This window comes from Cornus florida, unplaced genomic scaffold (genome assembly GCF_030987335.1).
Source record: "Cornus florida cultivar Cherokee Brave unplaced genomic scaffold, ASM3098733v1 CherokeeBrave_3.0.0_Hap2_Chr08, whole genome shotgun sequence".
Lineage (NCBI taxonomy): Eukaryota > Viridiplantae > Streptophyta > Magnoliopsida > Cornales > Cornaceae > Cornus > Cornus florida.
Genome location: NW_026775578.1, coordinates 71,453,486 through 71,480,879, shown reverse-complemented (window position 1 = coordinate 71,480,879; position 27,394 = coordinate 71,453,486). Strand labels below are relative to the sequence as shown.

The 27,394-nt window shown below is 36.7% G+C and overlaps 1 protein-coding gene across 1 annotated transcript in view; it reads right to left on the bottom strand.

Moving 5' to 3' along the window:
• Positions 1 to 10,546: 10,546 nt before the first annotated feature.
• Positions 10,547 to 27,394, bottom strand: part of LOC132268110 (probable serine/threonine protein kinase IRE) — a 72,141-nt gene continuing 55,293 nt past the window's right edge. Inside the window, exons 13-17 of the mRNA XM_059768845.1 lie at positions 12,309 to 12,360; positions 12,165 to 12,221; positions 11,911 to 12,081; positions 11,433 to 11,510; positions 10,547 to 10,968 (exon numbers count right to left, since the gene is read on the bottom strand). Coding sequence (XP_059624828.1) covers positions 10,879 to 10,968; positions 11,433 to 11,510; positions 11,911 to 12,081; positions 12,165 to 12,221; positions 12,309 to 12,360 — 448 coding nt within the window. The 3' untranslated portion in view covers positions 10,547 to 10,878. The remainder of the gene's footprint in view (positions 10,969 to 11,432; positions 11,511 to 11,910; positions 12,082 to 12,164; positions 12,222 to 12,308; positions 12,361 to 27,394) is intronic.

Here is a 27,394-nt window from a genome sequence, read left to right as displayed (position 1 = left end):
AACCACACGAGAAATATGCACAAAACACAATATTAACAATCACACTAAGTTTAACCCTAGAACTTTGGTCGCTAAACCGTTTGCAATCCCCGGCAACGGCGCCAAAAATTGATCGGTTGATCGGTTGATCAACTAAACATCAACCTTCGCAATAGCACGAATCATTGTAAAATAGGGCTATTGGTCAGGTAGGTCGAACCACTGGGACTGCGCTAGTCTATGGCAACCTAAGTGTCTAGAATTGTTCTTAGAATGATAATGGGTTTATAGAGGGTTTTGGTTGTTTGTCACTTAAACTTAGAACTTAGAATGCATAAAATAGTAGTGCAAGTAAATGAGAGTTAGAGATAATAAAAGGGGAAACTAGAGAAGTGAATCCACCTACGCCCTAAATACATGCTAAATCAAGACTAAATTGGGGATAAACACTATATAAGCAATGATCAAGAATTATGTAGCAACACATAGTTGCTTCATAACCAATAAAAAGTTCATGAGATTAAAACAAGAATGGTCTATCAAAAGACAACACATTTGGACTACCTAGACTAGGGTGTAGTATCAAATACATTAACTTAAGCAAAAGACCATCAAGCATTCAATCAAATGATGAAGCACATGAAAGTAAGAATCAAGCATAGTCCATCAAAGGAGGTACCTAAGCAATGGAATATCAAGTTTCAAAATTAACATGCCTTGAAAACCATTCATAGTTAATATCTTCATTGTCACTATGAAAATAAAAGCAATAAGACTAATGTAAGAATCATCAAGACAAGCTAAATAACTCACATCAATCATTTAAACATGAATATTCATTACAAGAAGTAATAAGCTCTTAAACTATGAAAAGACCAAAGTTTATACATTATAATCCCCAAAATAGAACCTAATCTAGAACATTAACATAAGGGGAGGCTTCATCACCTCCCTAGATGAGGTTTAGTTACCCATGAGTGAGCTAGGAGAAGGAAGAAGCTTGCCCTTTTCCTCCATTTTCGAGCTCCCTTCCTTTTGCTCCAAGAACCCTCTTCTTCTTGCTCTCTTCTCTCTCCTTTATCTTGCTAAAAATCAAAGATTCCTAATGTGTGGCCCTTGGGTAGCTTTTTATGCTCCAACAACACCCTCTCTCTTCCAAGGAACACCTCCAACCACTTCATAAAGAAGGAAGATGGCATTGAGGAAACCAATGTGCAAGTGGGCTGAAATGAGCCATTTCCGAAGGGCATTCTTCCTGATTTTCGAGCACTCGCTTGGTGATCTCGAGCACTCTAACTTAGTGCAATGTGCAACATGCTCCTCTTGCTCAGCGCTGACCTATTTTGGGAAAACTGCTATAACTTTGTGCCCCGAACTCCGAATGATGATCTGTTTGAAGATTTGGAGAGCTGATTCAGTGCTTTAAAAACTTCATGTTTTGATGAAGACCCAATTCTCAAGTATGGTTGGCCGAAAATGGGGAGAAAGGCAGTACATCAGTGCTGCCAGGCAGTTCTGCGCACCTCTGTTATGAAGATCATAACTCTCTGCTCCGAACTCGGAATGATGAACCACTTGAAGATTTGGAAAGCTGATTCAGAGATCTAAATCTTTCATGTTATGATGGAAGTCTAGTTCTTGAGTTTGCTAGGTCGAAAATGGCGACAAAAGTCAGGATCACTGCTGCCAGAAATTCAGAAATGGCATCCTTTTTGTTCAAAATTCCACAAGGCCTCATTTTTGCTTCCTTTTTACACTTTAACCTGAAAATGCATAAAAACATGCAAATGGAGTTAATCTACATAAAATAATTAATAACTAGACTTTGTTAATGTAATTTAGGGCACTTGAATATACAATATTCGGCTCTTATCAATGGGCCATTATGTAATTAACAAAAGTTATTACAAAATGCCTCATTTTGATCCTAGATCCTCATACAGGATTCATTTTCACTTGTCATTGAGTCACATACTCTTAGAATTTTCTTCTGGTCATTTTTCCCAGTTTTAGGGTTTTCGGCCTCGGTTGCCGTCGAACTTGTTCGGGGCATATCTTCTTGCATGGGACTCGATTTTCGATGCTGTTTCTTCTGTTGTTCTTTTTTTTTTTTTCATTTCGGTTCTTTTTTATTCACGAAGTTTTACCGTTTGAGCAAGTCTACGTAAATTTCACTTTTCCAAACCTGGCGGGGCACTTTTAGGGTTTTACTATAAATAGGGGGCTATAAAATTAAAAAGTCATCTTCCTCTTCGCACACTACTACAGATCAGCCATGGTAGCCCAAGGGGGGCTGCCACCCTTCTTCTCTCAAATCGACCTTCTTCCTCTTTGTAAAATGTCGTGGTACCTTAGTGTTTAGCATAAGCCTTGCCGAGGCGTTCCTTTCCCCCTTATTGGAAGACGATTCCAACCATTTTTGAGTTCGGGTTTTAAGTTCAGGTTTGGATTTTCATGGTGCCTCAAGGGTTATTGTTGCTTCCCTCGTTGTCTCCGACATAACCTAGGAGTATTGTCGGATTCGGAGCGGTTTCCTTCTGGTGGGGAAAGTGAGTTAGGGGATGTCTTAAGTTTACATAATTATTGTATTGATTATTTTATAAGCTTATACAACTTGTATGCATGCCTAGGTATTTTATCTAGAATTTAATTTAATTATTTTCTTTGTATAAGATTTAATTCTCATGGTTGTATATAGCTCGGAATTAAACTATCGCATGCTATTAAATTAGACCTTGGTATGCTTGTTAACATATATTAAATTGGAAACATTTGAATAAGTATTGAAACTTTTATTTAATATTTCACTTGTATGAAAATTAAATTCACATGGTTGTAACTAGCATGGAATCAACTTGTAATGTGATATTAAATTAGGCCATGGTATGTTCTTTAACATACGTGAATTTGAGAATATTCGGAGTTGTTTTAAAATCTAGAGAAAATTAATTAATTAGGTGAATTAATTTTATTTTAAATGTTCTACTCACTTAAGTGGATTTTTAACTTGATATTGTTGATGAGTTTGGCATGTTCTATCATATTCATTAAATTGAGAATAATTGAATAGGTTTTGAGACTTTTATTTAATTACTTTTTTTGTATGAAATTTAATTCACATGGTTGTACCTAGCTCGAATGAACTTACAATGTGATATTAAATTATGTCTCATTAACATATATGAAAATGAGAATATTTGAATGAGTGTAGAGAACTTTATGTAATTATTTTCTTGTATGAAGTTTAATTTACCTAGTTGTGAGTTAGGTAGAAATAGCTTGTAAAGTGTTATTAAACTAAGCCTTGCTGTGACCTTTGACTTATATTAGTTTTAGAATATTTGGAGTTACTATGTAATCTTGAGAATTTAGTTATTTAATTTAATTAAATTCCATTATATGCTTCCATTGAGGTAGTTAGGTATTGAAGTTGTTTTCATGCTTAACTTGTAAATTTGGAACTTATTGTATGATTACATTATAGTATTTCATGAGTAGAAGTTATAGTTTAACTTGCTTATATACACATTATATATTTGACATGTCATATGCCATTGTAACTTGAAGACATATGATGAATATTGTATGTTTTACTTGACTTGTTTGTGCATGGTAATTAACTAATATATTGTGTATATGTATTATACCACGATGCACAACTTGTTGATTTTAGAAAAGTTTACAAGGCATTGTAATATGTTACGGCTAGGGCATGGCTCTAGTACGGGGGATGAGAGCTCCCCCTATAACATTTAGTACGCATTGGGTGGTTCCCTGAGGGCTAGTAACCCTAAAACACAAATATACGGTTTGATTTCGAGTTTAGTGCGCACTAGGTAGTACCTTACAGGCTAGTAACCTGAGATCAGCTTGTTTAGTCATTGAGACCGTATATCCTTGTCTTTCTGCCATTACTTGATTTTATATTCAATTCAAGTTTTTTTAATATGGATTATTTATAGCTTGTGATTTGGTGTTTGACATTTCGATTAGGTGTAGTATACATGTGCTTAGTATACTTGCATGCCTTGTTTTTCAATACAAGTTAATAGCACTAATTTGTTATAACTTGTTGTTTCCGTATTTTAGATTTCAAGTTGTTAACTTTAATAATTTATGCCTTGATACGTTGTATTAGAAGTTCTAATGTTGGTTACAATTATATTGATATTGTAATTTGGGTATTAATTGTTTAATATAGCCTAGGATGATTCCTTATACTCATTTGGAATATAGACGTTAGGTGGCATAAACCGTTTCGGTTGTTTTCACATTATAGGTTGCAAGTTGATAACTTTAAATACCTATGTCTTGTTGTGTTATACTATATGCTCCTATGTTGTTAAAGTGCATGAATAATGTGGTTTATGCTAGAAATGCTCTAAGGTAGCTTAGGATGCTCCCTAAATCTTTGACATAGACGCTTAGTGGCATGACCGTATGAATTGATTTATAGCAACTTAATAACTTTGTAAAATGTTAGGTCTTTGCATGCTCATCTCCTACGAGTAGCATTATGTTACTCACCCATGTAGTGGGGACATTTTTTAGGTACATGATTCAAGACTTGGGGCTTTGCATTTTCTTTGGGATGTTATGTAGACTTAAAGTATTTATTTCATGAAAATGTTAGCATGAAATGCTATTTGTAGCTTTATATGTCAAAACTTATATATTTGGTTCTAAATATGTAATGAGCACTTAAGTGCGTCATTTGGGATGTATTTGACATGTATGTAATGAGGCCATGGGCCAAGGACTTTTATTTTGTATTCTAAGTACTTTTTATTTCTAAGTGATTTTATTGAAAAATAGAAAAACGACATGTTTTAACTTCACTACATTTGCATGGGATATGGGAAGTGCGCTTTAGCACTTCCATAGGGTCTCTTTATTTATGCATGAAGTGTAGCCAAGAGCCAAACGGCCTTTTAAAACCATTTTATAATTTTTAGTTTCAACTTTCTCTTTTTGGCAAAATTTTTGGTTTTTGGCAAAATTTGAGGTTTAATAGGTGATATTTTGTATTTAGCGACCATTGAAGCCGTAGGCCATTGGAATGCATGTAAATATGTATATTACGTTTGCGTAAATGCTCACCTTGCACAAAATATCACATTTGTATGAAATGTATGCTTATTGGTCTCAAGTTTTCCATTTAAGACATTTTCTTTGCATTTTGAGGTTCGGATAGGTCGTATTTTGCATCGAGCATTATTAGGAGCTGCGGACCATTCCCACGTGCTTAAAATCACTAAATACATTTGCGTGAATGATTGTTTTAGCACACAACACCATTTAGGGTCAAATGAACACTTGGGCAAAGTTGTTTATTTTTTTTCATCGTTTTTTACCTAATCTGATCTAGGGGCATTTTGGGAATTTCATTTAAAAAATAAATTCCGGCCTTGACATGGTAACATAGAAAACGTGATTTTAGGGGGGGTTTCTTCACAAAATTTTTCCAAAAAATGCCTTCTCGGTCTCGAAAACCCCGCGTCAAATCTAATTTCCTGTGCACACATGCATTTTTTGAAAAAGTCTGTTGTAAGGGTATTTTGGGGATTTCACTTCAAAAATAAAATTTTATTTTGACATGATCAGCTCGAAAAAATTATTTTAAGGGGATTTTCTTATTCGTGTTTTTCCAGAAAATATCGTTTAGTACCTCAAAACGGTACACGAATTTTAGCATTTTGCCCACGTTACTATTCATTACCATCAAAACACTATTCACGGCCTCGGCAATGTCAAAACTTTGTTTTGACTTTTCTCTTCCATCCAGACTCCGAATCAAGTAATTTTTAAGTCTAACTTAATTAATTTTTCACTTTCTTTCCAATAGTGTGCTCGGTAGCACTAAGATCTTGCTGAAAATTACTATTTTGCCCTTAGGGCTAAACTTGTCCAGTTTTTTTTAAAAAAAATTGCTTCTGCTATGCTTTCTTATGAGTTCCGTGACTTCACGGAAAGTCATGAATGTGTCTTGGGAATGATGTATATTTCCAGGGACGTTGCTTCCATGTAAGAAAACTATTTTGGCCTTGGGGGCTTATTTGGTCTTTTTTTTATCTTTTCTTCTGCGGTTCTCGTGTAGTTTCATGGCTTCATAAAAGGTCACTTTGGTGTCCTAGGGATGTTGTATATCCCTAGAGACTTGTTTTCTATTTTCGCTTCCGTATTTCAGATCCGTTAGTAGGTCAAACTACGGTTCATCACAGGACGCACTGGCTTGAAAAACCAGGGCCGTCACAGGCAAACATAATTTGACCTTCACAACACAACTTTTTTATAACATATGTCAACAGTTTCATAAATACAGTATCACGTCTTTCACCTAACATATCCACATAAAATTTACTTCTACACTACTATAATGCTTTTTCATTCATGCAACCATTTCCTAACATGTATTATATGTTAACAGATCAAATACATCTCAAATACGGCAACTGTACACTAGATATGGAAACAATTAGTGGCAAACATAAATTCACCTTCACAGCACAACACAACTTTTCTATAACATGAGTCAACACTTTCATAAATACAACATCACATATTTTACCTAATATATGCACATATAATTGACTTCTACACTACTATAATGCATTATCATTAATGCAACTGTTTTCTAACATGTGGCATATGTTGCCAGATCAAATACATCTAACATACTTCAACTGTACACTACATATGAAAACAATTGGTACAATACATATTTTGACCTTCACATCATAACTTTCTATAACATATGTCAACACTTTCATATATACAACATCACATCTTTCAATATCCGGGATATACAAAAACTATCCTACAATTTTATTCAAACTGAAAAGTATTAACATTATTTGAACAAGGCTAAAACAGATAAATATGAACATAACATAGGCACAAGAACAAGCTTCAAAATGGTATATGCATATACAATCCTAAAATTTTATTATAACTGATGACTAATAGGGTTCATTCACAAATAAAGTTATTTGAACAAGGCTAAAATAGATAAATATGAACATATCATAGGCACAAGAACAAGCTTCAAAATCTAGTATATGCATATACAATCCTAAAATTTTATTATAACTAATGACTAATAGGGTTCATTCAGAAATGAAGTTATTTGAGAACAAGGCTAAAACAAATAAATACGAACATAAAATAGGCACAAGAACAGGCTTCCCAATTCTTTGGCTGCCTGAAAATCTGGTGTTACAGATGAATTGATGCTCATCAGGACTAATAACCCAGCCTTTAGATTTTTGGATTGCCAATAATCACCACCGGATTTGATATATCATTATGAATAAAGTTACAAGAAATTCAAAATAACAACCTAATACTTATAATGATTAGAGCTTCAGCTTCTCGCCAGACTGGATGATCGAAGCTTCAGCTTCTCACCGGAATGGATGATCGCCGGACTGGAAGATCGGACCTTCAGCTTCTCACCGGAATGGATAATCGGAACTTCAGCTTCTCGCATGGTGATTTTTTCGAACGGAGCTTCTGAGCAGTGACCTTCGCTTCAAAAATCTTTATCTTTATGTGTCTAATGTCTTGGTTGCCTTGTTTCTCGGTTTCCATTTCCCTTGGATTTCAGTTTGGATGTTTGAGAAGAGAGTTCTCAGTTTCCCTTTAGAGAGAGATATTTCAGAATTTGTATATATATATATATGTATATATATATATCAGTTTTGGGGGCAAGCTTAATTTTTGTTTTAAGGGGTATTTTAAAATGAAAATGGAATACAAGTACAGAGTATTGACAAGTATGGATAGAGTATAAACAATTATGTACAGTTGGAAAAGGTATAAGACAAACTACAGCAGATACACATTTTACCACTTTTACCACATCAGCTGATTTACCCCTCACTGGAAGTTCGTGAGAGGCGCATTGGAAAGGATTCATTTCCCTCTTTTGGATGTGAGATGGATAAGATAAGAAGAGGTAGAACACAGTTTTAATTTCGAGAAAAGGAAAAAAAAATGTCGAACAAGAGTTTTAATTTCAAAATTTTCCTGTTGGTCATTTGCTTTTTATTTTTGCTTAAGCAGGAAGTATTTCACTTCATTATAGAGTTCCAATATTGTACTAGAAATAATTCTCAAAATCATCATAGGATTTATTTATGTCGCTTTTATTAGAGGAAATGTTGTTCTAAAAGCTAATTCCAAGCCCCAAATAAACGGGTATAGATAACAACAAAGGCAACAATCATCCAACCCTCCCCTAAACACACACAGTACAAGATTTTCTAATAGCAAGAGTTAGGATGGCAATGGGACGGACCGTTTAAAATATCTATCCCTATTTTTGTTTTAAAGTCGTTTATTCAACGGGGTGGGCGAGTTTTGTAAAATATTTTCGTAATTATAATACGAATTTAACAAAAGTAAATAATAAAATAATTTTTCAACTATAATAATATATATTTTTTTCTCTTATGCCGATAAAACTAAGATTCAATTTCTCAATTGAAATTAAGACTAAAATTATTGTTAGAAATATAAAATTTCTCAAATAAGAATAATACAAGAGAATATTTAGTAATTGAAATTAGGGGTGGCAAAAATCTCCAACCCGGTGGGGAACCGCCCCGCCCCGCCCCATTTAAAGCGGGTTTGGAGAACCGTTTACTTAAATAGGGTGGGGATGGGGGTTAAAAAAAAAAAAAAACCGGTCGGTTGCGGGGCGGGGGCGGGGGACTAAGATCCCCGCCCCCGCAACCGCCCCCTTTAATATGTTAAATTATTAATTTACCCACCCATGTTAATATATTTACTAAAGTAACCTTCACTATATATATATATATATATATATATATATAATGGAAACCCTACACTTCATTACTTCCACTTTGCTATTGAGGCGGCACTCACACAATTCTTCTGGTTATGCCTTTTCCTCTTGACTTACTATATTCCCCTATTCAATGATGGAGATGGAGTACTTGGGATCCGCCAAATTCTCAAACTACATGAAGAACATCTATTTGATTCACAACCGAACGATGATTTAATGATCTAAAGGTGATTCCCAGAGAGATGTCTTTCCTTGGAGTCTATTAAGAGATCCAAGAACCTAGCAGCTGTGCAACTTTAAGCTCTCTCTCAAACCCATCATTGAATATATGGGTTTTGGCCTTCTGATTCTTGTAGATTTTGTAGTTTGCAATTGTAGAGAGAGAGCGAGAGAGAGGTCAAGTTCAAAGTTGAGAATGAGAATAGAGATGGGGGCGATTAGGGAGGCTGAAATATATGGGTTTTGACCTTCTGATTCTTGTAGATTTTGTAGTTTGCAGTTGCTAAGAGAGAGAGAGAGGGCAAGTTCAGAGTTGAGAACAAGAAAAGAGATGGAGGCAATTAGGGAGGTTGAAATATATGGGTTTTGACCTTCTGATTCTTGTAGATTTTGTAGTTTGCAGTTGCAGAGAGAGAGAGAGAGAGAGAGAGAGAAAGGGTAAGTTTAGAGTTGAGAACAAGAATAGAGATGGAGGCGATTGGGGAGACTGAAATATATGGGTCTTGACCTTCTGATTCTTGTAGATTTTGTAGTTTGCAGTTGCAGAGAGAGCGAGAGAGAGGGCAAGTTCAGAGCTGAATGATTTTCCCTAATCGGTTATGGGGCGGGGGCGGGGGCGGGGGCGGGGGCGGGGGCGAGGCGGGATGGGGCGGGGACGGTTATGGGAATTGGAGGGAAATAGTGAACCGGTTATGGGGCGGTTTTGGGGGTACCAAAATTAAATGGGGGCGGGGATGGGGAATGAAAAACCCGCCCCATTACCATCCCTAATTGAAATAGAATAAATTAAGATTTACTTAATATATATCTAATATTATTGAATATAAAATAAAGTATAAGGACAAAATTATAATTTATCACTATAAACGAGCCGTGGCGGGAAACATTTCCCCATCCCAATCCCATAACGGTACGGGTTTTCAATCCTAACTCCCATCGCCATCCCTGCCCCCAAAATCATTTAACCCTCTCCATAGTCATTCTAAGCGGGGCGAGACGGGTACCCGACAGTATGGGGGTATTTTGCCATCTTTAGGCCAGAGGCTGTTCCAATCATTCCACAAACAAACTAATAAACAAGTTTCCATAAAAATAAAAATTAAAATTAAAAAAACAAAAACCTAAAAGAAATAAATAAAAGATATTGCTTAGGTAATCAACAATCTCGTAGTTGCCCTAAACTGAGGTAAAATTGGAATTTTCATTTTGAAGGAACATAGTAACATCAAAACCACGTTATAATGAATAATCAAGTGTAAAACAGAACATGAAGTTAGTTTCTTAGGGGCACAGGGCGTAATAGTATCTTCACTCTTTTTAGAGCGATAGATGGAGGATTAAAATCTCCACCAGAGCATAGTGAGAATTGTTTGCTAATATATATATATAGTTCCATTTGATCATTCTTTATGTAAAACCCAATTCTTCAGGAACAAAAACAAAACCATTTCTCAAATTGACCCATGAAAGTTATACCATAATAGTATCATTTATAAGCTCCTATACATCGTTAAACTAATGAAAAGAAGCAAAAGAGAGAGGAAAACAAAATTTCTACTACAGAAAGAGCATGTATGTATATACAGAAAAAAAAATGAAAATATGGTTGAAGTCAAAATGTACTGCTGATGAAATGACCTTCGATGAACACATCTTTCCATTAGCCGTAATTGCTAATCTAGAAATAAAAGCTAACAACAGCCACCGAACATCTTTCCTTAGTTTTCATGTCAATTGTAGTATTACTCTTCAATAACCAGATAGGAAACCGACAGAAATGTAGAAGCTAATCCGAGAGCAGAAAGAAGTGCAATGCTCGCATCAGGAGCACGAGTGAGTGGATAAATTTGCAGGAGCAACCACACAACTTATGGAACAGATGGTTTGGAGGCATCTGGTAACTCCTTTGCACTCCTTACAACCAAATCATAGTTGATAGAAGCCAGTTGAGGCAAGTTCTAAAAATAAAAAATAATAAAAATAAATAAATAAATTCCATGATCAGATTGCAATCTTTAAAATGGTAAGTTACATGTTAGAGACATATGGAAATGAAATCTTTCCACTGTCATCCATTTTCACAGTACATTTTGATGGATGGATGGATTTGCATTGAGAAAAATTGAGCTTAAATAATGTTCCATTTGGATTATGGAATTTAAAATAAATGAATTTGAGCTCAATTATTTAAGGACAACAATTTAAAATTTCATCAAATAATTGAACCAAGACCCATTCATCTTAAATTCTTCCTTCCAAACGGAGCCTCATGCTTAAAACTAATTTTTTAAGATAATTCATTCATTCACACCAGTAATTCCTCTCCATCCAAAAAAAGAAGATATAAACAAGTGAAAGGATTTCTTGTAACTAGTGTAACCTCCAAGTGTAACAGCAAATATCTAGTTTTTTCAAGTCTTACCTTAAATGAGAAATTACTAAAGCACTTCACGTCAAGGACTGGGCCACTGAACTCCGCCAAATTACCGCATTCATCCCCCTGCTTCCAAGACACAATGGTTAGTACAGCAATACATCCACAGGACTGTAAGTTTATCCAATATGATTTAAATACAAAAAAGAAAAAAGGTTTTTGGATTATTATCAGCTTTGTTCGCTTTAGATCCAAATCAGTAGTAACCTAGGCACCATGTCCACAGTCTTTGATAAGATTCAGGTGCCACTTAAACCTTCATACTTGTGTATAATAGTCTAGTTGATTTAAGGAAAAAAATCAAATCAATTCAATTCATCCATATGCAATTGGTTTTAAAAGCAACCAGTCAGAAAGCTAAATTTTCTACGCAAATTACTCAAATCATTTCAAATTTGGATCATGATCTGTTACATTTCGACATCATGCCTACAGACATCCACATATTATTGTAATGCATACTTACATCTTCATCCAGTATATTGCTACATGAACCACTGCTGCAAGAGCCACTGCCTGTTTCGGTCATGTCTTCAAAGTCACTACCTCCGGCTACATGTTCATCTTCTGGATTCCAAATATAACGGCTCATAAAATAACTAGTGTCGAGTGCTTCAGCTGAAGGTATGAACAGAGCCTACAGACAATGAGGGAACTTTTGTGAGTTCTGCAAATTCGGCTGCAATTAGAGAAATTAAAATAAAATTCATATGAAATTACCTTTTGCCTTGCAAGTGTGTTCCAGTTCATATCCTTGAAAAAAGGATGTTGCTTTACCTGCCAAAAATTATTTATAACTCTGCTTAATTCTTTTCTCATGATTATTTGAAATTAGCTATTCACTAAAGACACAAAACTGTGTACCTCTCTAGCCCCTGTTGCACCTAATCTTTGAACTGGATTTTCAATTAGCAACCTGAAATGAAGCAATACCTAATGAGATGAAGACAGGCACTACCTCTTTATATTCAAGGACCGGAATGAGTAGTAGCAAAACAGATATTGATGTGGTTGGCAGTTTTTGGTTGTTACAGGTAAACAATGATCTTGCCTTATAAAGTTGGAAGTTGTCATCTAGACCATGTTACCAGTACACAATTTGAGGGAGAATATATGCAATTTTATATCTTAATGAGATCAAAAGACATCACAAATGATCGGCTTTAGTTGACCTAATGAAAATGTTATCTGGAAAATAGTAATTGTAACACACCAGCAAAGCAAATGGGAATATGAAAATTCACTTTGGTAAATATTGCTCTCCCAAAGCTAGGGCTCGAACCTGCAGGATTTTGGTGGGATTGAAACCCTAACTCAAATCTTATGCAGAGCTTCAGCTAGCAGCAATTCTTGTACAGATCTTCAGCGCCAGCGACTTCCCCAAACCAGACCTCCAGCAATCTTCATCCTCATCTCTGCTTTACTAATACACTTATAAAACTGCCTATTTACTTGAGGTAATGTACACAATCAGGGCATATCCATAGAGGTTATTTACAAATCAGTATATAGCATTGCTCATTTACATAGACTGTAATTGAATTTATTGCTGAATATTTTTTTATATTTTTATATTGTCATATATACATTGTTGCATAGTTTCTAATTTTTATTGCTTAATACATACATATAATTTTTACATTGTCTTGTACATATTGCTGATTGCATTATTGATTATTATTACTGTTATTGAAGTAGTGGTTTCCTTGGTTGTGTGCATTTGTGAAACTGTTTTTCCTATTACCGTTAATCATAGGAATGAGGTAGGTATAGTGCTATACCAATATATAGGATGTAATGTTGTAGAAATTAGAAGACAATGAGCATTGAATGAGAATGCAAAAAGGATATTTTGGGAAACACTAGACGTAAATACAAAGTATACCAAGCCATGAAAGTATATTTATTGGTGGTGATTTTAATGGTTATGTAGTAGTTGAGAGAATAGGATATACATTAACCCATGCAGGATATGGTTTTGGGGTAAGAAATGAAAAAGGAGAAACACTTTTCAATTTTGCAAAATCATATGATTTAACTATAGTAAATACAATTTTTTTGATAAAAAAATAAAATAAAATAATGAAAACATTTCAAAGTGGTACAAATAAAACACGAATTAACTATAACATATATTAGTAGAAATACAATATAGAAGGAAAATGAGAGAATTGTGTAAAGGCTTGAATGAGATAATCACTCATTCACAACTCTAGTATTTATAGATAAAAAAGAGCACATGCTCATTTTACAAGAAAGGAAATCAAATCAAATCTAAATCAAAGAAAGGAAATCAAATCAAATCTAAAGTAGATCACAAAATATTCTATGGCATATTCTATAGCATAATCAGATCTATACTAATACGGTAAGTCATTCTATAAATCGTGACTATCCTATTTGCTAACACTCCCCCTCAAGTTGGTGCGTGGCTATCTGCGATGCCCAACTTGGACAATGCATCTTCAAACACGGTCTTGCTAGCACCCTTCTTCAGAATCTACAAGTTGCAGAGTCCAAATCTGACTAGCAATGATTTTCTCTCAAATGAAGTGCCGATCAATAAATCAAAAATGCCTCCTCAAACCGTAAACAACCAATCATACCTCCTCAGGCCATAAACAACTAGCAATGTCTCCTCAGACCATTTTCCTTCATACACATGTTTAAAACATGTAGATGGAAGAATCAACAATGTCTCCTGAGACCATTCCACTTCATACATATGTTTAAACAAAGTAAATGAAAGAATCAACAATGTCTCCTCAGACCAAAAAAAAGAAACAACTATGTCTCCTCAGACCATTTCTGAATAAGTGGTGTCAAACTCGCAACACCCTCATTGAGGTCAGATCACACTGCGTACCCGACACCTCTCGGATGGGTGATCTCACCTTAAACCATTCCCGAATGGGTGGTGCCGAACTCGCAATGCCCCCATTGTAGTCGGACCACCCTGGCTCTAATACAAAGTAAAAATACAATATAGAAGGAAAATGAGAGAATTGTGTAAAAGCTTGAATGAGATAATCACTCATTCATAACTCTAGTATTTATAGATAAAAAATAGCACATGCTCATATTACAAGAAAGGAAATAAAATCAAATCTAAATCAAATCACAAAATATTCTATGGCATATTCTATAGCATAATCAGATCTATACTAATACAGTAAGTCATTCTATAAATCGTGGCTATCATACTTGCTAATAATATTGAAGAGGGGAATGGAACTCACGTAACCAACACAAGCAATTAAAATTAGACTTGCCAATCAAAGGACTTGAAATTGAAAAGCAATAAGAGGCCAACAAACCATAAAGGGGAGAGAATTGAAAGGAGATAAAATGATGGCATATAGAAAGCAGCTAGTACAAGAGAAGCAATGGATTTGGAATGAAAATATAAATAATTTAGTATTGAGTAAGCAAGTTTTGATAACTCACTCTCATAAAGGGCGATTTCTAGAGTTCTAATACCTGCACTACGGTTTCGCGTGTAAGACAGCGTTCTTCTTGCATGGAGGAAGGTCAAACCTCCTCCTTGCCGACAAGGCTTTCTCCTTCCTGTACCCAGTCTACTCCGCGAATACCATGGAGAAATTTTTTCACTTCTGCATCGAAAAACTGAATGGTGAACCTTTCTTTTCTTCCTGATTGTAAGAATCTAAAGACGGTGCATATTGATGATGAAGACGTACAAGAGAAGATCGATTAGAGAACGTCTGTTGTTGGCTATGTGATGGGGAAGAAACCCTATTTTACTTTCCTCAAATCTTTCATCAATAAAAGATGGGGTTCGTCTATCAAGGTGGTCCAATTAAAAGATGGATTCTTCCAAGCCAGGTTTAATACTCTAGAGGACATGGATCTGGTGCTATAGAGAGTCCACACCTTTGAGGGGCGACCGATTATTCTCAAGAAATGGAAAAAAAATGTTCATTTAGAGAGAGATATGCTAGAATCGGTTCCAACATGGATGAAATTACATGGACTGCCAATACTTGTGAGAAGTAACATGGTGATTTCCAAGATCTGTTCTTATTCTCAAAGCCTCTACATATGGATAAAGCTTCTATGAACAGAGACAGAAGTATGCTTGTTATGGTTGAACTTGATGTTCATGGAGAGTATACAGATGAAGTGACAGCCTTTATCCATGGAGAAGAATGCAAGGTAGAGGTGGAATATGATTGGAAGCCGCAAGTATGCTCTCTCTGTAAAAGGGTGGATCATCTTGTGGACAAATGTCCACAACAATACAAACAAGCCAAGAATGTGAAGAAAACCACTGAAAAGTGGGTGATTAAGGAGGAGGGTAGATTAACTGAAGTTGATGAAGATACTGTGAGGCTGTCAAGGCTCCAGAAGCTGTTATGACTACCTCTCCAGTGGTTGAGGCGACCAATCCTTTTGATGTGTTACAACAAAACAATGAGGATATGGGAGCAGTTTCTGCAGCAGAAGAGGATGATGGGACAGACTCTTCAAGGATGAATTGTGGTTTTGAAAATCGTGTTAGTGAAGGAAGAGTATCTCTTGCCATTGATGGGGATTGTGTTACTGTGCAAAATGTACCTGAGCAAAATGCTGAGCTTGCAGAGTCAGGTGACAAAGAATTAATAAGCCAAGGGGGAAATGATAATGTAGGTGTTGCTGGATATTTGGAGGGTGAAATTGATGTGGATGTAGAGCAGATAGCTTCTATGGGTAATAAACAGCTTCACTCAAAGCTCAGGTGACGAAGAAGAAAGGCAAAGGGCAAGTGAAAGGAGCAACTTCTGGTAGAGTGACTAGAGGAATGGTAGCAGGTGGGGCAATCCCACCATCTCAGCTTTCTCAATGATTGGGAGCTGGAATGTAAGAGGCCTGAATAGGCCTAGAATGCAGACGGCTGTGAGTAAATGGATTAAAGATCATAACCTATGGATAGCCTATTTAGTTGAAACCAGAGTTCAAGTTCATAAATTTGATAGACTTACTAAGAAGTTGGGTAGAACTGGAAGTGGTTTGCAAATTATCAATCTCATCATGGTGGAAAGATTTGGATTGGATGGGATCCCTCTAAAGTTCATTTAAATGTGCTCAAGGAAGATGTTCAATCTACCTTGTCTGAAGTCAGAATTCTGCCGTCACAAAAGTACTTCTTCTTGACATATGTCTAGGCAGCTAATACTGTCAGAGAAAGGAAGCAATTATGGGAGAATTTACACTATCATGGCAGTGTGGTCTGCCCATGGCTGGCTATGGGGGATTGGAATGTGGTGAGATTTCATGGGGATAAGATAGGTGGATTGAAGATGCCTCACAGAATCATTGATGAATTTAACTCTACTATTAAATGTTGTGGGATTAGATTACTTGCCTATCGGTAATGGGGAGTGGACATGGTCAAACAGTCAGTTTAATACGAAGAGGATATGTGAAAAGTTGGACAGAGGGCCGTGCAATGCTCAATGGATCCAAGTTTTTAGAAACTATAAACTATTTCTTTCTATTCCAACCTTTTCTGATCACTATGCGATGGTGGTTCAGTATGATACCTTTTGTAGTATGGGAGCTAAACCTTTTAAATTCTTCAAAATTTGGTGCTTAGACCTAGAGGTGGAGCAGTTGGTGATGTCAATCTGGCAAGAGCATACTTTTGGCAACCCTATTCATAGATTTATGAAGAAGCTCAGACTAGTGAAGGAGAAAATCAAAGAGTAAAAGAATAAGGGCTCTATATTTGATCAGTTGGGGAAGGCATCTAAAAAGCTGGAGGAACTACAGATGACTTTGGGCCCAAAAGTCCAGTGTGCAGTGGCTCTCTGAAAATGATAAACGCTAAGTTTTTCCATCACAAAGTAAAGCAGAGAAGGGCTGTCAATTCCATCTTCAAACTTGAAGATGAGAAGGGGTCTTCAGATCAAGAAGTGATTAAGGAGTGGCTGGAGGAGTATTACAAGAACTTTTACTCTGGCATAGAGGGTGGAAGAGAGGATTTACAGCTACAGAAACCTAGAAATGTTCTAACTGAAGATCAACAGATGGATTTCGAATTTATGCCTACAGAAGAGGAAATCAATATGGTGGTGGTGAATTTTGCTCCTGATAAGTCCCCAGGTCCCGATGGATTTCCTGCCAGGTTCTATCAGAAGTTTTGGGGTATCATCAAGGATGATTTAATTCAATCAATCCACTACTGGTTTCAAAATGCTGTTATGCCTAAAGGTATGAATGCTACCTTCTTAACCTTAGTGCCAAAGAAGACTGGTAGTAGCAAGCTAACTTACTTCAGGCCCATCTCTTTGTGTAATACCTTGTATTAAAATGTTGCAAAAATCTTAGCTAACGGACTGGTGGGGGTGCTTGATAACCTAGTGGGCAAGGAACGGATGGCTTTTATTAAGGGAAGGAAGATTCAAGGGAATATCATCCTGGCTCATGACCTCCTCAAGGGTTTTCCAGCAAGAAGGGGGTGCATCTATGGCTTTGAAAATTGATCTACAGAAGGCATACGATTCCATTTCTTGGGATTTCTTATTTAAGGTTATGCAAAGTTATGGCTTTGGCAATCAATGGATTGACTGGATGAGGCATTGTGTAACCACAGCAAATTTTTCTGTCCTTGTCAATGTTGTCCCTGCAGGATTCTTTGCTGCTGGGAGGGGCATTAGGCAAGGATTTCCCTTGTCTCCATTGCTTTTTACCTTGGTGTCAGAGTATTTCTCTAATTTGATGCACAAGAAGGTGAATGAAGGCCACATTGAGCTATGTAAAGAGGTCAGTAAAGTTGGGTTGAAAATTAGACATTTTTTCTTCGCTTATGATTTGTTCATGATTGTGAAAGCCAGTCTGAGAAATGCTTGAGCTGTGGTGGATACTCTCCAAGAGTTTCAAGTAGCTTCTGGTCTTAGGATCAATACGGATAAGAGTCATGTATTCTTCTCAGGAGCAGTGAGAAGGAAGAGCAGTTTGATTAGAATAATTTAGTTCAAGCAGGCTGTATTTCCCATGAAACACTTAGGTCTCCCCCTAGTTGATAGAAACCTTAAGAGAAGCCATCGTGCTGCTCTCATTGATAAGGTTAATTCCAGATTGACGGCTTGGAACACTTTGAACTTATCTATGGCAGGTAGAGTTTCACTTACTACTGGTCTGTATTTAATCTTCCTCGAACTGTGAAAAAGGAGTTCTCTTCAAAGCTAAAGAGGTTTGTCTGGGGTTAAAGGACGCTGGCCAAAAGATGCATCTGATTAGCTGGAACAAAATTGATCTGCCTAGACAAGAGGGAGGTTTTGGTATTACAAGATTTGAAGACACTAACTTTGCAGCTCGATGCTCTCTTGTTTGGGATTTCATCCAGAATAAAGATTCTCTATGGGTTGCCTGGCTGAGAATGAAATATACCAACAAATCCAATTTCTGGAATTACATCCGTAGGCCTTCAGATTCATCAATCTGGAAACCAATGCTGCAGACCAGAGACTTTATGCTCAATAATGTTACTTTTTGTGTTAGAGACAGTGCTTTTAATTTCTTGATGGATCCATGGGTAAATGGCATTCCTTTAATTCAGCAGTACAGCTTCAGATTTTGGAGATCATGTGGTGTGGATAAATGAACGATGGTGAAGTCTTTCATTCAAAACAGACAATGGTCTATGCCTATTACTATTCCATCTTTTATAACTGATTTGCTGAAATCTAAAAGAATTAGTGCTGTTGGGGAGGACATCATTAAATGGAACCATGGCCCTTTCTCCTTCAAGTCTGCGTGGACATCCTGCAGAGCCAAAGCATTAACTATTCCTTGGTTTCCATTGGTAAAGAAGAATTGCAGACCCAGGGTGGCCCTCACTGCCTCTACTATTTTACAAAATGCCATTCCTTCTTATTCTAATCTAAAGAGAAGAGGGTTAATTTTGCCAGGTGTTCGTCACCTTTGCTGGTCTAATGAGGATGACACAGATCGCTTGTTTGTGAAGTGTAGTTATGCTGCCGCAGTGTGGGATTGGTGGTGTTCTTTGCTGCATATCTCTGTTCATAGGGTAAGCTCTATCCTGGACATGGCTGATTGGGTGAATCAAGTTGCCAGAGGCCAGTCACTCAGAGCTAAGATTATCAAGTCGTCTTTTGCTACTATACTTTGGAACATATGGATAGAAAGAAATAGTAGGGCCTTTGAAGATGCGCTCAGGGGTGCTTCCCAACTTGGCATTGATGCCATCATGGAGACTACTGCTCTAATGGTCTTGTCAGTTGAAACTTTTGTGGACCTATGTTTGTGAAGATGATTTGCTCTTTATGCTACACCTTTAATTCATTTTTGTACTGGAAATGGTATATTTCCATGAGCAGTAGATGTGACTATGGCTAATAGGGGGCTTGTCCCTATGTGATTCTTTTGTACTCTATTTCTATATGTTTTCATTTATAAAATCATCCAATTCAGGAAAAAATAAAATATCTATAATTTCTGGTCAAAAATCGTGGATCATGTTAGGAAGGTAGCGAAGGAGATTCTAGGAGAGACTAAGATAAGAAACTTATCAAGAAGGAAATTGGTGGTGGGGTGATGAAGTACAAATCATACAAAGTAAAGAAGAGCTTTAAAGAATGGCAAAAAAAAAAAAAAATGAGGATTTAGCAAAATAGAAAAAAATTAAAAAGTGAAGCAAAGAAGTTGGCAAATAAAGCTAGAGAAAATGCATTAACTAGTGTGTGTGTGTAAAATTGGGTTCATTTGTAGAAGGGTTTCCATTTTTTCAAATGAACGATGTGAACACCTATTGATTCTAACAACTGATTGCAGAGTTAATCATTCCGACCTTTCAATTCATGAATGTAGATCTCAGACCTATGAATGGGGATATTCTTTCAAGTAAGCAAAAAAGTAGAGATAGGATGGCTGGGGACATGTATAAAGTTAGATGCATTAAGGATATGGTCAAAAAATAATAGTGAAAGAAAAGGACATATTAGATATATGGAAAGAATATTTCCAACAGCTCTTGAATGAGGGAACATCCTTAAGAAAAAATTACATGTGATGGACATAATATAAGAATGATAAATAGGATTAATAATTGAAAAATAGAGGATGCACTTTAAAATGGGTAATAATAAAGCAATGAGACTTGACAACATACCAATAGAAGCTTGGAGAACTCTAGAAAACATAGGAATTAAATGGCTAACAAATTTATTCAATAAAATTCTAAAAGAAGGAAAGATACCTAATGAATATAGAAAAAGTATGACTGCCCCAATATATAAAATAAAAGTGATATACAAATTTGTAGTAATTATAGGGAAATTAATAACGAGTCATGCAATGAAATTGTGGGAAAGGGTTACTAAATAATGATTAAGAAATGAAAACCACTGTGTCTGAAACAATTTGGATTTATATCGTAGAGATCTACTATGGAGGTCATTTATTTACTTAAGAATTGATAGAAGAATGTAGAAGTAAACAAACACATCTACACATGGTTATCGTAGGATTAGAGAAGGCATAGGATAGAGTTCTAAGGAATATAATTTGGTGGGCTTTATTTAGTGTTGTACAGTATTGTATGAGTTGTCACATGTGTACAGTTTAGATTACATTGTCTACTAGGGTTTACTAGTATTTTTTGTATCCTGTAACAACCTTCACCTACCCCTCATTATAGCATTACCATGTACAGGATTTACTTGTTCTCCACTCACCTACTCCTGTTATGTAGCCGCTTTCACCTACCCCTCATTACCATATAGAGCATTACCATATATAGGGTTTACTTATTCTCCACTCACCTACTACTGTAACTTCTCCTATATAAACACCATTGTATTATTGCATTACTCACGCAATAAGATATACGTTTTCATATATTCTCTCTCAAAATGGTATCAGAGAGGAAATCAATCCCTCTTTAATTTTTATTTTTTTTATAGTCTTATTCAGAATCCGATCTTGATTCCATCTCGGCTTTCTCTCAACAATATCTTCTCGACGATCTCTCCTCGATGATCTCGGTTTTCATCTCGGCTTCATCTTGGTTCTCTCATCTCGGCTCCCTCACGCTACTTTTATCTCATTTGTTCGGCATCCCTCATTATAGATACCAAGGACTCTCATCTTCTCGGGTTAATTACCAGCACCAAACTGAAAGGCTCAAACTACCTTCAATGGTCTCGAGACGTAGAGGTGTTCTTACAGGCTCGAGGAAAACTGTCCTATCTTCAATCAACCAAACCCATCATTGATGAAAAGATTATTAAGGCTTAGGAAAAAGAAGATGCTCAAATTATAACTTGGTTACGGAATAACTTAGAGCCCGAGATCTTCAACGTGTCATTCCTAGAATTTGCCAAAGATATCTGGGAAAATCTCAGGGACATGTATTCTTCGGAGAAGAATATTTCTTGTATTTATCAGTTATACCAGGACAGTTTTAATCTCCAGTAGGGAGATCGTTCTGTTGAAGATTATTACTTAAAACTGAAGGGTATGTGGGAAGAATTGAATGTCTACTAACCATTGACTATACACGTAGAACAACAAAAATAGCACAAGCAGGAGTTTCGAGTGGCAAAAATTTTTTGATAAGTAAAAAATATATTAGAAAAATGTTCAAAAGGGGAATGCGTCCCTAATACACAAAAACGAAAGAGCAAAAGCCAAGCCTACGGACCAACAGAGTCCAATAGAACAAAAAAATCATCAATCGAGGAGCAAGCGCTACCTCTAACATAACAAAAAAGAGAGCGAAGAATAAGAGACTTTAGGTTTGCAAAAGACGATTCCTTTCCTTCAAAATTTCTGTTTTTTCTCTCTCTCCAAATACAGCACCAAACACAGTGTGGGGCGACCCTCCAAAAATCACGAGCATGACCAATAACAGGGTATCTTCTCCAAGCGTTAATTAATTGGAAAGAGTGCTTAGGCATTATCCACTGAACACCAAAAATACTGAATATGAGATCCCAACAATCAGATGCAACAGGACAATGCATAAGAAGATGGTCCACAGACTCACCATCAGTTTTACAGAGACAGCACCAGTTAACAATGGTATTACCTCTCTTACGCAGATTATCCAATGTTAGAATTTTTCCCTAGGTAGCAGTCTAAACAAAGAAGGCGACTCTAAGAGGAGCTTTAGAGCACCAAATACACTTCCATGGGAAACTATGTCCAATAAAATTAGACAAACACAAGAACATGGATTGAACTTCGTATCTACCATAAAGAGAGGGGGTCCACAAAATGTCATCACAACCTCTGCCAACATCCTTCTGTCTATACAATAGGTCCAAAAAGACGCAAACTTCTGCTATCTCCCAATCCTGAAAAGAACGCCTAAAACGCACATCCCACGTAACTCCACTGTTATCAAGATGATAACAGTCAATTACGCAAGCATGCTTATTCTCGGCAATGCAAAAGAGACGAGAAAAGGAAAGAGACAACAACTGATCACCACACCATATGTCTTCCCAAAATCTAACATTCATACCATTACAAACCTTGAACCGAATATGGGTCGAAAACACATCCCAACCTTTCCGAATGAACTTCCAAACGTCAACACCCCCAGTAATATAAACAGGACGAGAGGACCAACCTCCACTCTCCTCCCCAAAACAACACGAGATAACTCTTCTCCATTGTCGATGACGCTTTTTACCGAACCTCCATAACCACTTCCCCAATAAGGCTCTATTAAAAGGGACCAACTTTCGAATACCTAAATCGCCAAACTTCAAAGGTTTGCAAACCAGCTCCCAATTAACAAGATGAGACTTAAACTCCTCTCCTTTTCCACCCCAAAGAAAATCTCTCTGAATTTTTTCAATCCGTTCAGCAACAGAGCAAAGGATTTGAAACCCGAACTCGCTCCGATTAGTTCGCAGATTTTGTCTGGCAAGGAGATACCCACAGCTAGTGAGACTTTTGCTCGAGTTTGAAGAGCATCTATTCATGCCCTTGTGATTGAGAAGGAAAATCACTCTGCTCTTGTTTTTCCTACTGAGCGACATGATACTTTCCTCGGAAGATGAGGGGGAAGAGGTCCTTCCAACCCAGGCCGTGGTACTCGTGGCGGCAGAGGGGATTGCAGCAGCAAGAAGTGTACTCATTGTGGCCGAAACAATCACTCTGTTGACTTCTGCTGGGCTCTTCATGGGAAGCCAGCTTAGGCTAATCAAGCTTCGGTTTAGGAGGAGACTACTCCCACTCCTGCAAATGAACAAGTAGTTCTCTTCAAAGCCGAGTATGATTCTCTCGTAAAGTGTGAACTTGCAAATCAACCCTCCTCCTCCACCACTACTATTGTTACTTTAGGTAATACCTATCTCCATGCTTCATCTTCTGCCCTTGGATCATTGGTTCAAGGGCATCCGATCACATGACAGGTAAGCCATCTCTTCTTTCTAATATTTCTCATGTTTTATCACCATCAGTTGTTACTATAGCGAATGGAGCCAAATCACCTGTTCATGGAATTGGTACCTTTCGCACTTTGGGTCTCACTTTTTCATCAATTTTATATATCCCTCAATTTTCATTCAATTTATTGTCAGTTTACAAAATCATATCAGATTTAAATTGCTCAGTTAATTTTTCTCCTTCCCGCTATGTCTTTCAAGATCTCAAGATGAAGAAGACAATTGGTGGGGGGTTTGAGAAGGATGGTCTTTACTACTTCCAACAGACTCATGCTCTAATAGCTCTACATTCCACCTCCTCTTCAGTTTATCAGTGGCATTACCGCCTTGGACATCCCTCTTCAAATAGTCTTCGAGTCTTAGTCCCTTCTTTAGTTGAATTGTATTACTTGCGAACTTAGTAAACATCGTCGGGCTACTTTTAAGTCTTGTTTTGATAATAAGAGTATGGAACCTTTTGAGTTAGTACATTTGGACGTCTGGGGACCAATTCATACTACTGGTTTATTTGGTGCTTATTATTTTGTGTCATTTATTGATGATTATTCACGTTTAACTTGGGTTTATACTCTTAAAGATAGATCTCAAGTGTTCTATGTTTTTCAATCCTTTTATGTTGAAATTCAAAATCAGTTTGATGCAAAATTATTAGTTCTTAGAACTAACAATGCCCTTAAATAAAAAGTTAATATTTTTCAAAATTTTCTCAAGTCCAGGGGCATTATCCATCAAACATCTTGTGTTGATACTCCTCAACAAAATGAAATTGTTGAACGAAAGAATGGACCACTCCTAGCTATCGCTCGTGCCAATGCATGTTTCAAAACATTTTTGGGCAGATGTAGTTTTGGTTGCTACTTATCTTTTAAACCGCATGCCTTCTAGGGTCCTTTAAGGAAAATCACCCTTCCAAATGATGTATTTTGATAAAGACCCTTTTTCCATTCCTCCAAAGGTGTTTGGGTGTGTCTGCTTTATTCATAATTTAAGCCCGGGACGAGACAAACTTGATCCTCATGCCCACAAATGTATTTTCTTAGGTTATTCTCGCACTCAACAAGGATAAAAATGTTATAGTCCAACTCTTCGTAAACAATTTGTGTGTGCAGATGTAACTTTCTTTGACGATATTCCTTATTATTCCCAGGAAGGCAATCATTTGGAGGACTCTATTCTTTAAGAGTCTATTCTTCCAACTCTAGTTTTTTATTCTGACATCCCACCAACTCTTCGTGTCTATGCTTGTCGCCGAAAAAGAGTAGTTAATCATGTTCCAATGACTAAAGTAGTAAACACAACCTTGCCACTTCCACCAGTCGCTTCAACACCTAGAGATTCTTCCATCTCTCCAGACTTTGATCTTGATCAACCTATTACTATTCAGAAAGGTAAAAGGTCTTATACCAATCACCCAATCTCTAATTTTGTATTATATAATAAATTGTCCTCCTCCTCTCAAGCGTTTTCCTTTGTCGTTATCCTCTATCACTCTTCCTAAGTCCCATAGGGAGGCACTTTCTCATTCAGGTAGAAGAAAAGTTATGGAAGAAGAAATAAACACTTTAAAATTAATTCATACTTGGGAGCTTGTTCCTAAGCCTGCTGATACTCAGGTTGTTGGTTGTCGTTGGATTTCCACTATTATACAGAAGCCTGATGGTACTGTTGACCTTCTCAAAACTCGACTTGTTGCTAAAGGCTACACTCAAACTTATAACATTAATTACACTGAGACATTTTCTCCTGTGGCCAAACTGAATTATGTTTGTGCGATAATCTCTCTTACAACTAATCTAGACTAGCCACTTCATCAACTTGATATTAAAAATGCCTTCCTGCATGGTGACCTTACTGAGACAGCTCAACCACCTAGGTTTGAGTCTAAGGGGGAGTGTGTGTCATCTAAATAAGTGTATCTATGGCCTCAAACAATCCTCTCATACATGGTTTGATAAGTTCAATGAAGTAGTGGTAACTCATGGTATGATCAGAAGCCAAGTTGATCACTCTCTTTTTTAAGAAAACGAAACATGGAATTGTGATTCTTGTAGTGTATGTAGATGATATCGTTATCACCGACAGTAACAGAGATGGAATACAAGTTTTAATCCACCACTTGAGTTCTAGCTTCCCTACTAAGGGTTTGGGCAAACTTTGGTATTTTCTCGGAATTGAGGTGGCTCGGTCAAAACAAGGCATTACTCAGAGGAAGTATGCTCTTGATCTCTTACAGGGTATTGGATATCTTGGTTCAAAACCTATAGCTAAACCCATAGAGACTAATATATAAAACTTAAGATGGATGATGGTGACCCACTCGATGATCCAGAGATGTATTGAAGACTTGTAGGTAAACTTATTTACCTCACAATCACTCATCCACACATCTCCTATGCAGTTAGTGTTATGAGCCAATTCATGACCAGTCCTTGGGTACCCCATATGGAGGCAGTTGTATGCGTCTTGAAGTATCTCAAGAGTGCTTTGGGATGTTGTCTGCTTTATCGATCTTTTGGACATCTTCGGATTGAGGGATACACAGATGCAGATTGGCCGGTTCTCCTTCTGACTGACAATCCACCACGAGTTACTGCACCTTCATAAGATGAAATCTAGTAACTTGGGAGTAAGAAATAGTCAGTTGTGGCTCATTCTAGTGCTGAAGCAAAGTATTGAAGATTTTAATGGGGGAATCAATGGAGGAAAATCTCAGTAATTGATGTTGTTTCCTATTATTGAAGATTTAGTGTTACTAGATGAATCAGTGGAGAAAAAACCTCCTTGTTTCCTATTTTCTATCTCTTTCCATTCTCATAAATTCTTCTCCTATATAAAGGAGCCTCCACCATTGTATTGTGTATGATTTGAGAGAGTATTATAAAAGTGATGTAACCATTTGGGCTCTTTGTGCCGTGGATGTAGGCCTTAGTGGCTGAACCACATAATCTCTATATGTTCTACTTGTTTTATTTATCTCTTCACTTCCGTTTTATGCTTTACAACCCAAAGTATCGTGCCATGGTGCACAGTGCCTATAAACTTATTTGATTGAAGACTCTTTTACAAGAACTTAACTCGAATGAGATTGTTACACCTTTTGTTCCTTCTGGCAAATAGCTGGCAAACATCTTCACTTAGGCACTTCCCAAGAACTCTATTGATTCCATATATAGCAAGCTGGGAGTTGTTGACAATTATTCTTCAGCTTGAGGGGGAGTGTTGTACAGTATTGTATGAGCTGTCACACGTGTACAATTAGATTACATTGTATACTAGGGTTTACTAGTATTTTTTGTATTTTGTAGTCACCTTCACCTACCCCTCATTACCATATATAGCATTATCGTGTATATGGTTTACTTGTTCTCCACTCACCTAATCATGTTCTGTAGCCGCCTTCACCTACCCCTCATTACCATATATAGCATTACCATGTATAGGGTTTCCTTGTTCTCCACTCACCTACTTTTATAGCTTCTCCCATATAAACACCATTGTATTATTGTATTACTCACTGAATAAGATATA